Below are 18221 nucleotides of genomic sequence, written 5' to 3'. Positions count from 1 at the left end.
CCTATAAATGCTCCAACATAGGACCAGAGATCCACAATCTAGCTTCAGTTCTGCCTCTATATGGCATTTACAACCTTTGACAAAATTACCTCATTACTATGGGTCTCGGTTTCCCTCTATGTAAAGTTACGGGACTAGAATCAAGGAATTCTAAGGGCTCTCCCAGCTCTAACATCTTATAAATTCTAGCTCCAAGCCTGAGGAGTTGCTGCTCTACATCGGTGGAAGGAGTTCCCACACTGGGAGCTGCCTAACACTAATGAACTCCTAGGTGTGAACCACAAAGAAAAGGTCTAAAGTAACTTGCGAGAATTTACCTAGAGGCAGAAAAGAGAGGAACAGAGAACCACTGTCCCGGTTAGACATAATGCCCTATTGTATCAGTGTAGGAACTGAAAGCGTGCTGAATTATTGGACTGTTTGAAATCTCTCTGGGGCAAGCCTAATGCTCTAAGGTGGTAGAAGTTGGTCACCAATGGATTCAAGCTGTGGCCTCTGGGGGAAATTCTTCCTTTCTCTCTCTGCACATCAGGAGATACATGTGAGCCCCAAAGCAGCAGCAAGTAGCCCCGGAAAGAGTAGGAGACGCTGGCGGACCCAGAGCCAATGAACAAAGCGAACACAAATATGCAGTTCTCTCCTGGCGGTTTATTATGGCATGAAGGAAAAACCATCCTGTGCTCCAAGCTGATGCTATATTACAAATGTATGGCTGAAGTAGGATGTGACTATTAAAATAGGACTCCACAAAGCATGAACGTTTTAAGGCATTTACAATACAGTGGCTCTTCTATAAACAGACACTTAAATATACATGACTGTAGCTGCAGACAGAAACCATCAGAGAGACAAATCCCAAATGAACTCTTCATAGCAATAGACTCTTCTCTTGAACTCCAAGTCTTACATTCAAACACATATTGAAAGGCCTTATAACCAGGAACAAATCACCTGTACACTACAGATATACACGCTAGGGGTGCCGAGACCGGAGGCAGCCTTTCTTCCAGTCTGAATGAGAATGGTCAGGATGCTTTGCAGTCTCTCCAAGGTCATCATTCAGAGCAAGGCGAGCTTCTCCAGGAGACTAGCAAGGGGAGGTTGGGCGTTGGGGGCTCGCCCTCCGGGGCTTAAAATATTCCTTCCGATTGTCAGTATTTCTTGTGATGGAGGAGGTGACTGCTTAGCCCATCTCCATGCTAGACACTTAGCATGCTCATCAGAGGCATCAAAGAGAAATGGGAAGGAGACAAGAAGTCCCAAGGCATTCATCATATTCCTGGTCTTCCATTTGGCACTTGCTCATTTTGCCTAACACCCCTAGTTTGTCTTACATTATATCAAACGCACGCGTGTTTCAAGCGGTAATACACAGTATTACGGAAACTAACAAAATGATTTGCATATTTGTAACAAGGTGTAACAAGCAAAACTTCTATAATAAAACAATACGTAAGCCAGAGATTTATTTACAAACTGTCACAAAGAGAAGTATAAATACTTCTAGACTGAATGCTTAAGAAAACACCATTTACAAAATTTGGATATATACAGTCACTTGAAAAATGGCCAATATTTAACTTTGTCACAGGTAAAGTATTGGCTCCAACTCAATAATGGACAAAAACTAGCTTTGGGTGTGTGCCTGTATGGTTGGTTTTTTTGTTTGTTTGTTTTGGGGTGTGTGTGTGTGTGTGTGTGTAGTGGGTCTGTGTTTTTCTGTTTTGTTTTCCCCTACCCCACCCCCCCAGCCGGGGAAGGATGGGATTAAATCTGGGGACCTCGTGGAGAGTTAAACGTGACCAGAACTTTGAGTGTGCTGCCCTAAGATGTCGTCGATCATTCTCAAGTTGTTCAGCCACTCTTCATCATTGTTGCTGCTGCTTTTCATGAGGGAATCGATGAAGTCTGTCTCACTGCAGCTGTCTGGCAACATGGAGTCGTTCTGCTGTGGGCCAAAATCATACTGTGGCAGCTCTGCTGAAGCACCCATCCTGCTGAAAGTCCCAGACGCCTGGCTAGTGACTGGGTAGCTCGGTGGCTCGATGCCTTGGGCTGGGCTGATTGGGTTGAAACTGGACACGCTTTGGGGTATGGGTTTCATGACATTCATAGCTGGCAATGGGGTCCGGGTTAGACTCTGTCTCAAACTCTGAGTGGTAAGCAGGTTGATGCTTTGAGCGGACTGGCCTACGCTCACTTTGGGGATCTGCCTGACTCCAGGGGCAATCTGATTGGGGGGTATCACTGACTGAGGTGAAAATTGTTGACCTGTTAGATTGGATCTCACATTTTGTTTGGAGAAAAGAGGGTTGGTAGAGAACTGCTGAATGCTGGTGTCAATTTGGCCCTGACTAGGCATTCGCGAGGCCACTGTGGAGATCCACGCCTGGGGGGAGGAATTGGGATACATGTTGGAAATTCGGGCCATAGTGGGCTGCCGTAACTGGTGAGGGCTTGCAGATTGGTTTGCTAAGGAGCTGGGAGTGAACCCAGTCAGGGTCATTCCAGGCTTGACTGCTGAATGACTGCTGTGAACCGTCTGGCTGGCAGAGCTCAGACTAGCTGAAGTTACGTTCTGTCGCATGGTGACATTAAAGTCAGAGGCAGAGGGAAAAATTCCCTGTTGTTTCCCCGGGGTCTGGGGGATCATGACCATTCCCCCTGTGCTCTGGTTCCCCGTAGTTGAACTGATTCCAGGGTTCAGGGTGTTCTGAAGGATCCCAGGTGTGGATGACATCCTGCGGGGATTTGGTGAGGGAGTCGGCATGGACTGACCACAGTCAGAAGGCATTTGCTGTGGCATGGCTGCTCAAAGAAAGGAACACGGTAAATGAGACATTCTTGCTCTAGAACTATGACTCTAGTGGCATGACAGGGGTGGGGTGGGTAGGAAAGTTGTACCAGGTGCAGTGTGGGAGGAGGAGGAGGAGGAAAATGGAAGTGGGGAAGTGCTGGGAAAGGAAAAAAACCAGGCATCACTTGACCCACAAGGTACAGGCAAGTTAGGAGAAAGCAGTCACGAATCAGATCTTTGCCTTCCCACCCCTACATCTGTTTTTTACTTTGGTACTTTGAATTTACTCTCAGAATGATAGCTAGTTAGACCTTTGCCTAATATCTGTCTGTCTGCCCACCCATCCATCCATCCATCCAACTATTTTTGAGACTGGGTCTCCTATCTCACCCTGGAAGGAAGGACACAGGCCAAATCCCAATACTGATCAACATAGAAGCTTTAACCTGCTCCATTTTTCTGCCCTGGGCTGTTTTGCCTCTCCTTAGGCAGTCTGGAGAACTTCTGCTCTAGAGGGCTCACCATACTGGTGCCACACTTAGTGTGGACCATCAATTGACTTTAGTCCTATTGCAGCTCAGAACTCCTGAGCCCAAGCAATCCACCAGCCTCCATCTCAGCTGTGGGCACTATTTGCATGTGCTACCATACTCAGGACCTTTAGTCCTGTTAGTCTTTAAGAGATGGATTTATTTTTATTTCTCACATGCACTAAATAGGAAGTTTTCATTTTGGAAAACCTTTCTTTCAATTGGGATACCACTTGGTCCATAAGCAAATGGCTATACCACATGTTGAGCTTTAAGGATGGAAGACTCCAACTATGAATATTTCACGAAAGGCCTTTCTGGTTTCTAGACCTCATGTCCCCTCTAAAGTTTGACTAAGAGTGAGATTAGCTCCTTACTTGAAAACTGACTCATCTGTTGGCAGAGAAAGGAAGTCCGCTGGTCAGATGGCACTGCCATGACATTTGGTCTCTGCTTTTCCTGCTAAATAGAAAATGAAAAGACATATTACGTTAGCATTATTAAAAACACCAATGAAGAATAGTATCTGGCAAGTGCTAAATGAGGGAAGCCTATGACACCATCTGTGTATGGGAGAATGAATGGGCACATCGATACCCAAACATAGATTTCGTAAAGGTAAAATGACAAGTCAAAACCAAAGACTTGTACTTGAAGCCATCTACTTTGTCCAATTCAATACAATGCAATTCGAGGCACCACTAGAGATACAAGGAAATGGTCCTTTCCCTCAATATCAACAGGCTTCAATTGGACATTGATACCCTTCTGTCTTCCATCTTCCATTGGAACCATAGGTTTTCAATGCAGCTTGTCTTACTGAGCAAGGAAGAAAGCAAGCTTGTTTCCATTCTTTTATCTTATGAATGCTTCTTAGAAATAGCATCAGTGAGTCAAAATTCAGGGAAAGGAAGGATTAAGCTCAACTTTGGACCTGATTTCCACGTCAGTCTTCCCATTTGAGATGAGAGCCAGGGTGGTACCATTTCCAGGCCAGGCAGATTCCCAGGATGCAAGACTGTCCACATTGCCTCCTCTTTCCCCAAACCAGGACACTACTGCTTCCTCTCCGAGTTTAAAGGAATGTAGCTCCCCTGGTAGGTCACTGAGTGAATGCTTCTAGGATAGAACCCCGTTCCAGAATTCCTAGAACCCTTAATATCAGGGTCCCTCTTTTTGGCACTTGCTCCTATATTGCTTTAGGTTGTTTAGTTATATTATCTTAATATCTTTTGCTTCCTTCAAGGTTCAAATTGGATGCTACCTCCTACAAGATCCCCCAAAAGTATTCTAAGAGACCTCAAGTTATCTTTTATTGGAGCAGCTAGGTGGCACTGCTGATGAAGCTCCTACCCTGGATTCAGGATGACCTGAGTTCAAATCTGACTCAGACACTTGACACTTATTAGATGTGTGACCCTGGGCAAGTCACTTAATCCTCATTGCCCTGAAAAAAAATCCATTCTCTTCCTTGCACCTCAGTTTCTTCACCTATAAAATGAAAGGGTTGGCCATCGACTTGATTAATGATTGACTGGATTAAATTCCTATGTGTGTCTTGTTACCACAGCTCAAAAGCTCCTGAATGGCAGAGGTTGGTTTTTACATTTATTTTATATTGCCAAAATATCTGGCACAATGCTGGACACAAAGTAGACATTCGATAAAGGCTTGTTGAATGAATATCGGGAGGCGCATTCAGTTCAACATCAGTGAGCATTAGAACTATTCAACAACAGAACACGACTGTCTTGTGAGTTTGGAAGTGTTCAAGGAATGACTGCCTGACCACTTGTCAAGGAAAACTACGGAGGAGATTCCTACATATGAGAAGACTAGGTTCATCTAGTTGACCTCTAAGGTCATCATGCATTCATCCATGAATAAATAGTTTGATACCCTAAGTAGCTGAGCTCTCATTGTCAATCATTCTCCTCGTTTAACTAGAGAGAAATCTGTTTTTCGCATCAAACCTGCGGGGAGGTGAGACAGGGAACTTGATTTCTTTCAGTGGAAGAGCAAGAATGGAAAGGGTGACTAGGCAATTGTTGTAGTACACAATCCTGAAGCATCTCAGAATTGACAGAGGGAGGGACAGAGCAGGGCCGGAAAGGCAAGAAGTTGCTACAAAACACAGGAGCCAGCTGTAGGTTGGCCAAAGGGGCATAGAAGTCTCCCATAAAATCTCTGGCTAGCTAGTCTGTCAGAAACATTTGTAGCTCCATCACTGAGTTCTTTTTTGTTTGTTTGTTTGTTTTTGCAGGGCAATGAGGGTTAAGTGACTTGCCCAGGGTCACACAGCTAGTAAGTATTAAGTGTCTGATTTAAACTCAGGCCCTCCTGAATCCAGGGCAGGTGCTTTATCTACAGCACCATGTAGCTGCCCCCTCCACCACTGAGTTCTATACTACTTCCCTCCACCGTGGAAGCCTGCTAATTGGAGTACCAGTAGGATGTGAGAGCAGTTTCTGGGATCTACATGGACAAGTGACAACCTGAGATGCAATGTTAAATGTTCTAAGACCAATCCATACCTGTCCTTCCAACCCCCTCCACTCAAAGAAGAAACTCAACTCCCATGAACCAAAGAAAACCTGTCAAACTACTCGAGCACACTTTGCCCATGGAAGCCCTGTGAATCAAACCTGCATGATATGCTGCCGGCGCAGGATCTGCTGCTTGAGCAAATGGTTCCTCATGCATCCATTCACTGTGGCCGGAGTGGCTGCTGGAATGGAGCTGGCTGCACTCTGAAGAGAGCCTGCTTCCTGAAGTCTGGCAGCAATGCCGGGATTCCCATCCTGCCAAGAAAGTAGAAAGAACAAAATTGTACAGGGAAGATTACAAAAGAAACCATTTTAATGAGCAGTGGCTTTTCCTTTCTGTCCCAACCTCAGCCCACTTCCTGTCTTATGTCCCACTACACCCTCCAATGGACCTTTCAGAGCATGGGGATGGAACGGGTGTATTGATCAACAGACCATGGGGAACTGAGAGGTTCTGTTTGAACTGGTACCTGATTTCATCAAGGCTTTAAGGATAAAGGAGAGTAGTTCTTTGGAGGGACTCAAAGATACTGCTTCCCTTCTTTTCTGAGCTAGTCTCCAGACATAGCTCAGATGAAACCAAAGTCCTAATCATTTTGCCATAGTCACAGTTCTGTCTAGCAAACCTGACCAAAGAGAAAACAGTGGGGGCGGAAAATCTCTACTGAAGGATAAAGAGAAAAATGATCTAAGGACAGGGAGAGGAAGGAAAGACTGCCCTACGAGAACGGATGAAATAAGAGCAGTCACCTTACTCTATGGTATACATGACACAAATAATAAATAACCACTGACATTCATATAATGCCTTAATGTTTACAGAGTGTTTTAAATGCATTTACCTTGTGTGATCCTCAGAAGAACTCTCTGAGGGAGATATTATTATTACTCTCACTTTTCAGATGAGGAAACAGGCTCAGAGAGGTTGTCATTTGTCCTGGGTCACACAGCTAACACAGGTAGTAAGTATCTGAGATAGGATTTGAACTGGCCTTCCTGATTCCAAGTTCAGTACTCTTAAGTGTGACCCTGGAAGGCTTATATCAAAAGAGGTGAACAAATCGAAGTGTGTGTAGCTCAAAAGAATAAAACAGCTAGCCCAACCATAGAGAAATTCCCGAGTCACAGTAGCACTGACAATACACATACACCCCACACCATGGATTGCCAAGTTTTCAGCATCTTCATCAATTTTGAATAGCTGATGCTGAGTACCATTTCCCAGCACTATTCACTTCACAACATCTGAGTGTTATCTTTTTTCTTTTTCTTTTGTGGGGAAATGAGTGTTAAGTGCCGTGTCCAGGGTCACACAGCTAGTGTCAATTGTCTGAGGCCAAATTTGAACTCAGGTCCTCCTGAATCCAGGGCTGGTGCTTTATCCACTGTGCCACCTAGCTGCCCAACAACATCTGAGTGTTACAGTGAACACCTGGTTGATTCAAAGCTGAAAGAAGGGAATCAGAGGAAAAACTCTCCCTTTAACTCAGATATGAAGAAAAGAAACAGAAAATTAAAGTTTAAGGGACCTTAGGGAGTCTTCTACTTAAAACCTCTTTTATTACAGATGGGGAAACTGAGGTGGGAGGAGATGACTTGCCAAAAGCCATAATGCTAATTAGCAACAGAGCTGAAAGTAGCAGCTAGTTAGCGGACACTTAGTCCAACACTTTTCCCACCATGCCACATTGCCTCTGGAGGGTATATTCAGCAGCCAAAGCGAGCATCACACTCAGATTCCTATTCGTGCTTTCATATCCAACTTTCCCATTATTAGGGTTTGTTATCATTGGCAGAAAGAACCATGCACATTCTCTCCAGCATTCTTCCCGAGACCATGCTTCCTTTGTTTTCCAAATGGAGGCCCCCCATCCTTTGTTTCTGAATCAATGTTATCAAAGAGAAGCCCAGAGAAAAGAGTTGCAGCCTTTTGACACTGAGAATTAGAAGCATGTGAAAACAGAGAAAACAGGAAATGACCAATGTTTTTAGTGACCAGAAGGAAATGGTGGCTAAGAGTTGCTGCTTAGTAGCGGGATACTCTAGTTTTTTGCTTCAATACAAGAGATTACCCAAGTTATTGGAGGATTTAAAAAAATAAAAGTAATTATGAAAGTCATCAAAATGACCCAATGCTCCTTAGTTAAGCACTGAGTTATAGGATGGCACAGTGGATGAGAGAAATGTCTAAAAACAAGTTTGTCCAAAGATGTCTCCCTAAAACCCAAAGCAATCACCAGCATTGTCACCATTGTTTTCTAGGTGTTAGGTGGACAGGGGTTTTGCCATAAGGACAGATGTGCTGATGAAGGCTGCCACATTTTGTCCCTCCTCTTTCAGTGTTTCTTCTAGTAAAGTGGCAAAGAACATTCAGTCACTTTCACTTTTCTAGGAGCAAGATCTGGGGACCTTTAATTGAATAGGGCCAGTCTGGAAGTCTTAAAATTTCCTGAGTGCTTCTTTTGTGTGCCAACTGGGTGAGGCCAAGAGACTAACAGCTGAAGATATGTTGACTAGCTCTGAGGCATGTTGGCCAGGGTGGTCTCACTCTGAATGACAATACATTTCGAAAACCACAGTAAGGCTGCAGTGCAATGGGGCTAGTTTTGGTAGGTGGCTACTCTAGAGGGAGAGGAAAGAGAGCAGCAGGCTCTCAACAACAAAGATGCTGGGAAATGGAGCCCTGAGGACTCAGGCAGGAGATGTCTCCTAGCTATGGATAATACCAAAGGTTAAACCCTCCCTTTCCTCCAGAAGTGTGTCTTCCATGGACTTGCTTTGGGAAAAGGCACTAAGAACCTTCTCAACTGGCATGAAACTCTGTGGGAGATTTTACTCTTTTGTGTAGGAGGGCAAGACTTGGGATGGTGTTGAGAATTATTCTATTTGACTTTTCCTTGTTCTTTTCACTCCTGATCTCTATTAACATAGAAAATAGGGATAAATTTCCTGCTTTCAGCCTCAAACCCTTTGGCGATTAGTTAGACATGGGCGGTGAAAGGGAGTTTATTCATTCATTAATTCAGTCATTCAGCCTACAGCCTACCATTATAAGCCACCTACTATGTGCAAAACACTATTATATTGCCACTCTGTGCAAATCCCTGCCCTTATGAGTTCTATTTTGGATATGAGTTGAGTTTGAGGAGATCAAAGATGTGATAAGCCTTGTAATACCGGGTGTCCCAAAAGTCCCAGTGCAATTTTAGACGTAAATAGCTTTAAGCATTAATAGCTTAAAGCTGCATTGAGACTTTTGGGATACCCTGTATATAGAAAATACTCTGGAATGTAATTAGACCAAACATTCATCAATCACTTAAGAGCACTGTGCTAGGTCCCAAAGTAGATATAAAGTTTATGTGAGGCCCAGTCTCTAACCTCACAAACCTTATAGTTAAGGAGTAAGACAGGCACAGAATTATATGATACTAAGTGTATGGGAGAAGTGCACAGTGAGGTATAAGCTCCCAGGGGAGGTCTCTGAGGCTGACCTTTGAGAGAGGTTTCAGCAAAGTGGGGGTGGGATGGGGCTGAGGGGAGAATGAGTGGTAAGGAAGTAGAGACAGTGGGTGTAGACAATTTTGTTAGGAAGTTTGGCAATAAAGAAAATGTACCACCCACATCTCTGCCATCACTTCAATTTTTCCCTAACTTGTCTTGCAGTGTGCAAACTGTCTGTGCTTACTGAAGCAAATGAGTTTGAGGCAAGGACAATCGTGTTGATGCTTAGCTCAGGGCTATTGCATTAGCAAGTCATAACATTAATGTCTCCCTCACTAATCTGTTCGCCCAATTTTAAGATTGTCTAAACTTCCCCTGGAAAATCATGTGTTTTCCCATCATGTTATTATTGCCAAGGAGGAGAAATTTCATTATTAATCCAACCACTTCACCAGGCAAAGAGACTAATTGTTGTTGTGGGGAAGGACCATCAGTAGGGATGGCTCAGTACAACTCACCAGCCAATGCCTAGAGAGGATTTCTCCATTTCGGGGAGAACTTGTACTTCTCATTATCCACTAGAGAAAACAATCCTTACCTTGAGGAGAATTAGAATGAAATAGCTTCTGTGGGAAGACAAGGAATGAATGCAAAATCTCTTATTTTTGTAAAACATGATTAGACCAAGCCAAAAGGAAAAAAAAAGAGAGACACAGAAATGCACAGAGACAGACACAGAAACAGAAAGAGAAATGAGGTGTTGGGTTTTTTTAACCACCACTAGTGGGAACTACTGAATTCTTTTCCAGGAGAAAACACCCTGTAAGTGTCAATACTAAGAATAGTTCTCTGATGTAGCCCAGAAAACTCCGCTATCTGTAACAAAGGTTAATGAGCCTCGAGATTGTTCTTTTCTTTGTTCTACAAGAAACAAACAAACAAACAAAAATACATCCCTTTATTGTCTGTGGTCAAACCAAAGCAACCCACATTTGAAACTGTACACCTTTTGATTTTCCTATTGAAATGGACAGGAAAATACCATCTGCACAGGTGACCTATAAAATCAAAGTCCCTAAAAACCATGGATGTTCCTACATCTATGGGGGAGTGCAATGAAGTGGGCATTTCTAGATGAGATTGAGGGATGTAAATTTGTACAAAATAGCAAGAAGCCCAGTTTGGAGAAGAACGAAAATTCCTAGACAAAAATCAAACCAACAGGCATAGAGATAGTGACATCTGATGTATATTGTAACCCTGTACTTTCTCCACAAAGCTTTTAAGGAACTAAAGATAGGACCATAAGGTCTCAGAATCCCAGAATCCCTGAGTTGGTGGGGATCTCAGAGCCCTTCAATTCTAATCCAGACACGACCAGGAATCCCCTCTCCAATGTGCTGGCCAGACAAGTGGTCTCAGTTTCAGAAATACTTCAGCAGACTATTCAGTAGGTGATTGTCACATAAGACAAAGGCATCATGGTCAAGGAAAGGATTGACAATGTTCTTTCCACATAGAAGTTATCAAATCAGGATTATCTCTACTAAGGGATTCTTTGGGGAAAAGAGACAAAGAACCCCCAAAGGGATTTTATTTAGGGGTTCAGAGGGAGGAATTTTGATACCAATTCAGTTCTCAGTTTTCTAAGAGCATGACAAACAAACAGGGCAGGCAGTGGTACTACTGTGCTAAATTTAGTCGATACTTAAAAAAACAACAAACCAAGAAGCTATGTGTATCAGAGTCATGGTTTCATACATGATCCTCTTTTTCTATTCTTTGCAGATGGAATGTTCATGTTGGTCAGTGTCTGTCAAATTCAAAATGAAACTAAAATAGTTAACATTTAAAAAAATATCCAAGTGCATGTCATCGGTATCATGTGCTACAATTAAAGAAAAATCACTCTTCCAGATAGCCTCCCTGCCTGGCCCCTCAGACTTAGCCCTTTGGAAGTCTCAAGTTAGGTTTGTCTAGGGCTGACTGCAGCATAGTGGGATATCAGGGAGTCCCTTTGTCTCTATCCCAGACTTCCCACCTACTTAACTGAAGCCTGAAAAGTCCTTGGGTGTGGGCCTTTCATTCCTACTAGGGTGAGGGCTACTGTAAATCTCTGCTCTGTATACAGTGGTTTAACCAATGTTTGTTCTCCTTGATTAACTACAAAGAGCTTAACATGTCCTTGGTGGATGAAGCATAGGCTTAATATGAATGCGTTTCAGTCAAAGTGCAGTCATTAATAAGAGACAAGGAAATTATGTTCCCAAGGTCCTACAGCTATAATTGGGACAGCCTAGGTCTTTCTCAGCCTAACACCAAGGCTCTTTCTACCATACTGTACAGTCCATGGGATTACAGCCTTCACTGTTTCGATAAAAAAAACAAAACATACATAGCTCATTGTTGGCTTGGGAACCTGATGACCTGGGTCTAGATCTTGATTGTCATATTTCACTTTACTACCTATGTGACCACAAACAAGCCACTTTCCCTTTTCGGGACTCAGTTTCCTCATCTGCAAATGACTTTGGGTCCCTTTCAGCACTAAGTTGAGGATCCTATGATAAGGAGCAAAAGTGAAGGGAGCAGGATTGTGTGACAGAAAAAGCCCTAGATTTGGGGTCAAAGACCTTGAGTTCAAATTCTGCCTCTGATATTTAATGTGTGATGCTGGTTAAATCACTACCGATTTCTGAGCCTTGTCTTCCAAGATGACATCTATCAACTTGATATCCTGTGATCTATGAATAGAACAAGAGGACAAAGGGGCCTTGAAGGGTACGGATATATAGAGAGAGGATGTACCACCCGTGGGGAGTGGGGGTAGGAGAAAGGATCAAAATCAGGTTTATGAAGGCTTTGGTGGAGTTTTTGGAGCTGCTGCTGAATCTCAGACTCCAAGTTATTTACTCTAGTAAAGAATCTGTAGGTAAACATTTAGATGGTAAGGGGACCTTGTAATGAATGATTTTGTAATGCCAACAACTGCTCTCTCCAGCCCTCGATGTGGTTCTCCTGTAAATGTGGATTTTTAAGCCTCTGGGTTGTTTGTTTGTGTTTTTTTTTTAATTAGGAAACGAAATCTATCTGGATGTCATCAACTAGCACATGTGGAGGATCTGGCTTAGAGTAGAATCTGGGAAAATTTTTGCAGGAAGTTTTCCACTAATGGCAGAATGGATTTGTTTTTTGAAAGGTACTCCTCTGATAAATCAAGCTACTGTCCTACTGGATATATGGAAAGAATTTCCATCTTTATTTTTCACTTCTACAGAGTGCATAGATTTTACCCTCTCATTTTACAGATGGAGAAACTGAGGCCCAGAGAGGGGAAGTAACTTGTCTGAACCCAGGGCCTCTCCAGCACTCCAAATCCGACATGCTTTCCACTATACCACCAGCTAATTGGGTTGTTTTGGTTTTTTTTTTTTTTTTTTTTTACTTTTGAAAGCCTCACGTCATGAATAAACACACAAGAGTAAGTCATGTTACCAAATCAACCTTCAGGACCTTATGGATACTGTCAAACTCCCAAGAAGATTCCTGCAATTCAGAAGTCAGTAGTGTTTAGATTTCTGCTCAGAACATACAGATAGGAATCCAGGACAAAATACTTAAGTGAACCTGACACAGTGCTTTTTTGGCATGGTAGGATCTTCCGCACTGTACTCCACTGGCACAGTCTTGGGGAACCTAGGGACGACTCGGTGCTAAGGGAAGGTGATGGAGTAGGTTTTCTCCTTAGTATAATATGACCAGACTCCTCTTTATAAGGACTGACTATTTATGGGCTATGGGCTAGAGAAATCACAGGTTCCCCAAGGTAAGGACTGAACACTTGAAGAGGAAAAGAGGAGGGATTTACGCTGGTGTATAGGCTGCACTCGAAGTCATCCAAAGACGCTTACAACTTTGATTCTGGGCTTCAAAGGAAGGACTGATTTGAATGTTGTCAGTCACTGAGGAGTGCATGGTATTTTTCAGAAGTCATTCAAGTTTGAAGTTAAATTCTTCTCTTATGAAGCATAGGCATAGGTCAGAATCGAGACAAAAGGGGGCATAATGGATCATCATTTGCCGCTGAACTTCAAAGACTGGAGGAGAGAGTGAGGATGAGGTACAGCTTGGTGGCCTCACTTAAATCGAATTCACATGATGTTTCTGGCCCTCTTTGAGAATGGAAGACAAATAACACCGATCTTAACCTACTAATCTGAATGGAAGCAAGTCCAGGATCGCCATACCAACCTGGAAAGTGAATAGAAGATTGCTCTGGTGCTACTGAAATAGTGCAGGTGTGGACCTTGCCCCCATATTTCAGCAAACCCTTTCTTTGGTTAAGTTCGAAGCTTTGTATATTTCAACAGAGCGGTAATGTGGTAGAGTGGTTGGAGGCCCTGTCCTGGATTCCAGTCTTGACTCTGACACTTGCCAGCTCTGTGACTGTGGAGAAATCACTTTATCTCTCTAAGCCTCAGTCTCCAAATAGGATAATAATACTTGTACCACCTACTTCACATGACTTCTATGAGGACAGTGCTTCATAAATCTTAAAGGATGACAGAAATGTGAGTAGTAGTTGCTATTATTAGGGATGATAATAATAATAGCAGCTCAAAGAGGATCGTAGACTTGTTCCTGCCAAAAAGGACCTAAATAGACGTAGGAGGGTGGGAGTAAGGGAAGGGGTGATGACTACATCACAAAAGGATTCTTCACTTTAGAAAAAGGATTTGTCACAAGATTTCTTTAAGTCAGAGAGACGAGTCAAACAAGTGATACAGAGAGGGAAAAACAAAGGGAAAGCCACTTGACAACCTGAGTATAATCAGAAATTCTTTAAAAAATAAGTCTTTGAAATGATGTAACTGCGAAAAATCTATGTACAATCATCTTTTCAGGGGGTTTCTTTTCTGTTCCAAGAGGCAATAGCTGGTAAAGCTCAACAGTCTGTCTCCTTGCTCTCCCCCCTCCCCCACTACCCCAGTGTTAGGAGAGTTGCCCAATAGAGGATTAAGTCTCTGATGCATTGACTTGATCAAAAGGTAGAGTGCTCAAAAGCCAGCACTAGCAAGGGTAACAGCTCCCAGGTATTCTACTCTGCTGGAGCCTCTCTTTGAGATCCCTAATGTTCTGCCAGGTAAGGACATGCCCAAGGGAATCTGCCACCTAGTTCCGAAATATATGCCCAAGGGGGACTCTTCCCTCGCCTCAGGTACCCTGGAGACCCTGTGATTTCTTTAGGCTATAGCCCACCAGTGCTTAATGGTGGCTCTGACTCAGCCCATCCTCTCCAAAAAGGGTTTTAAGCCATAAAAGTGTCTCCACAGTAGCGACATTCACCACTGGGAATAGCTCTCAGTGGCCAATTGTAAGAAGGCTGGTACCAAGCAGCTTGGGAGAAGGCTTTCCTGGGTCTGAAAAGAAAGAAAACAACTTACTGAGCTTAGTCAACTCTGAATTATCTGTCTGGGTTTATAAATATTTGGGAATCTTCTCTGCAAAGCTGGACTGACACTGTCACCTAGTCTATTTAAATGGGAGCTCAGTTAACATTAACAGAATTTTTGTTTACTCAAGTCTAGTAGGAGCTAGAAGGGAGGCTCTTTGAAAACTGAAATAATGACCTCCCAGCCCCAGGGGAAAGATGTGAATCAGCAAGCTAATTACCTCCCTCCCCCAACCAGCTCTGCTTTCCTCTGGTAGTGCTCTAACAGTCTGCCAGGCAATGGAGTCTAGACCCAGCAACCGAGTGGGAAGTAGAGGCCAAGGTGGGACCAGTTGGGCTGTGTTCTAGTGTCTTCTTAGAACATCATTTCATTGTTTGATTTCAAGTACTGGAAGTTCCCAGGGCATGAGCCCCTTACTCAAACGGGGATACCAAAACATCTTCCAGAGTCAAGGAGAAATGATTTGGAGAGCAATCAGCATTCTGGTTCACCCAGGCCACTGCTTCTCTACATTACAGCAGGTGATCTTGAGGTCATTTGGAAAGTGATGAAGAAAAGAATCTTTGATGAAAGCTAGAACCTCCTCAGAGTAGGCGGGGCTTGCAGTTGGAGTCCTTGAGCAGGACATATTGCACTAGATGGCTACCTCTAGAGATTCTGGGATTTCTTCATTTCAATGATATTCACTTAACACTAAGTTCATAGGAAAGAACACCTAGAAAGCATTTTGCAAACCTTCAAATGCTCCCTGTTAGCTATTATTATTAGTGTTATTGTCGTTATTGTTATGACTCTTCTTCTTGCAGTGGTTTCTGAGGGCAGGGCAGGGCTGGTAACAGACTATCTTCCCTTGAAGAATGCCCTGCCGCCTGCTTTGTTTAGGGTTATTTTCCTGAAGGGTAAGCAGATGGAGAGCACACAGAGAAAAGAAGCCCCCCCAAATCGCTAGCCTCTGAGTGGAAAGCACTGCTTGTTCTCACACAAAGGCTGCCTGCAAACAGGCCTGCCATTAAAGGGTGCGGGCCTATGACTCTTCTTCATTGGAGTCACTGTTCTCTGATCACTATCACTTATAATGCATCCATTTTCTCTGAAAACAGATGCGGACATTTGGTACACAGCTATATTTCATACGCTAAAGCTGTAAGTCCATGGTCTGCTTCAAATCTTCCACTAAAGCACATGTTGGCTGTTTCCACCGTCCTGGGATTCCAACCCTTAATGTGAGAGTTTGGGGCTGACAGGAGGGCAGGTGACCCATAAATTTGGGGATAATCTTAAATTGCATTCTTCTTCAATATGGTTTTGGCTGGTGGCCTTTCAGCCTATCTTAACTAGGCTGCCTTGGCTCTAGCAACATGATACATTTCTCATTTGTATCAAATACCCTTTGACTCAAGTAATCTGTTATGCTAGGTTTTGTCCTAACAAGGATCACAGCACCAACTGATTTGCCAGTGAAGTTCTAAGTATAGCGCATATGTCTGGAAAGAGATCACCGAGCCCCACAACTTTCCGACTCACTTTATGGAATACAACCATCAATTGATGAGGAAAGCAACTATGAAATAAGTCAGTTGCTTAGCCAGGAAATTGTTTGGATTTCTTTTGTCACTGACTTGACTGAATAGACTGACTGCTTGGGTGTTGTGTCTATCTATGCACACAGACTGGTTTGGGGTGCAGAACTAACAATAGTTGAATTTGGCCAAATGATCAGTTACTTGAAAATATTTGACTGAAATCAAATAACTCATTAGTCATGGGATCATGGATTTGGGGCGGGGGGGGGACTTTAGATGTCCAATCCACTCATTTTATAGGTGAGGAAACTGTAGCATAGAAAACTTAAGTGATTTGTCCAACATCATACAGGTAGTCAGGGGCAGAGTCAGAATTTGAATCCAGGTCCTCGGACTCCAAATCTAGCTATCTTTCTAATTCATAGATTTTTTATTAATAGATAATTAATAATATTATTAATAATAATTGGTAAATTAATTAATAGATTTTTTGTTAATTATTTTTGAGAAGTCTGTTTGACTACATTGGAAAAGTGATGTAGTCACCTACATCAGCTTCTTCCTTAAACTGGTGCATTGTTTCATATACATAGTCCAGTGAAAGTCAGTACAGTATAGTGGGTACAGGACATCACCTGAAGTCAAGGAGACCTTGGTCCTAATGCCATCTGTTTCACTTATAACTTTATGACCATAGGTGAGTCCCTTAACCTTACTGAACCTCAGCCTACTCTAAGTTTTACAAAGAGAGGTTGTCAGGAAATCATAGGGCCGAATATGTCAGTGCCCAATTCCTCATCATAACTTGGCAAATCTCCAGGGTCCTGCATATTTGGTGTAGTAACCTATCTTCTCCTATTTAGAAGGGAGGGGAGAAGTTTGTGCTTGTCTTAAGCATGCTACCCAAGTGTTTTTGTGTCAATTCCTCAGCTGATACTAGATGTGAGTATGGATGAAGACTTTGAAAATCGGGATCAGATGATTACAATGACATAGAAATTTAGAATAGTGTACCACCTCTCTGAAAGAGCAGATACGTATGAGTGAAAACCCTTCTCCAACCATGAGCAGAAAGAAAAACTAAGTCTTTCCATATGAAATGAGAAGTAAATATGCCCTGGATAATCCAAGGAATAAAGAGAAAATTCAAGACTTAACTGTAGTAGAGGTCTAGAGTTGGAATTCTCGGTCAAGTACGGGTGAATAATTGGCTAACTCTGATTTGGGGATTCTGGGGCACCAAAAGGGAGCTTGGCAGCTAGATGGTGCTGCAGTGGATAAAGAGCTGGGATTGATGTAAGGAAGACTCCTCTTCCTCAGTTCAAATCCAGCAGTCAGACACTTCCTAGCTGTGTGACCCTGGGCAAATCATTTAACCCTATTTGCCTCAGTTTCCTCATCTGTAAAATGAACTGGAGAAGGAAGAGGTGAACTACTCCACTATCTTTGCCAAGCAAACCCCAGCTACCACAGGGTAGCACTGGGCCTGGAGTCAAGAAGACCTGGGTTAAAATTTGGCCTCAGATGCAGGTTACGTGATCCTGGGCAAGTCACTAAACTACTGACTGCCTCAGTTTCCTCAACTGCAGAATGTGGATAATAATAATAATAATAACAACAACAACAACACCTACTTCCTAGGGTTGTTGTGAGGCTCAAATGAGATATTTGTAAAGCGCTTTGCAAACCTTCAGGTACTGGTGATCATTATGATTATGATTATCTTGGTTTGGGACTGATTTTTTAAACTTTACAGCTGGATGTTATGTATGTAGTCATAGCCATTGTTATTCTTGAACTATAGTCCAAACTAGCTTGAAAATAGTCACTCTTCAAACTAGCAGGTTAAAAAAAAAGCAAGAGGCAAGTTGGTAAAAAGCAAGAGCTCTAGATGAATTTTTATGGTCAAATTACAAACTCTTCAAAAT

General features: G+C 42.9%; 1 protein-coding gene across 3 annotated transcripts in view; it reads right to left on the bottom strand.

The window, feature by feature from the left end:
* Positions 1-628: 628 nt before the first annotated feature.
* The window catches only part of MAMLD1 (mastermind like domain containing 1), a 660207-nt gene continuing 642614 nt past the window's right edge, over positions 629-18221 (bottom strand). For all 3 annotated transcript variants that reach the window (XM_043974332.1, XM_043974331.1, XM_043974333.1), the window contains 3 exons: positions 5973-6128; positions 3705-3789; positions 629-2808 (listed from right to left, as the gene is read on the bottom strand). In XM_043974332.1, coding sequence (XP_043830267.1) covers positions 1793-2808; positions 3705-3789; positions 5973-6128 — 1257 coding nt within the window. In that variant the 3' untranslated portion in view covers positions 629-1792. The remainder of the gene's footprint in view (positions 2809-3704; positions 3790-5972; positions 6129-18221) is intronic.

Source organism: Dromiciops gliroides, chromosome X (assembly GCF_019393635.1).
Source record: "Dromiciops gliroides isolate mDroGli1 chromosome X, mDroGli1.pri, whole genome shotgun sequence".
Classification (NCBI taxonomy): domain Eukaryota; kingdom Metazoa; phylum Chordata; class Mammalia; order Microbiotheria; family Microbiotheriidae; genus Dromiciops; species Dromiciops gliroides.
This window is presented reverse-complemented; position numbering and strand designations above follow the sequence as displayed.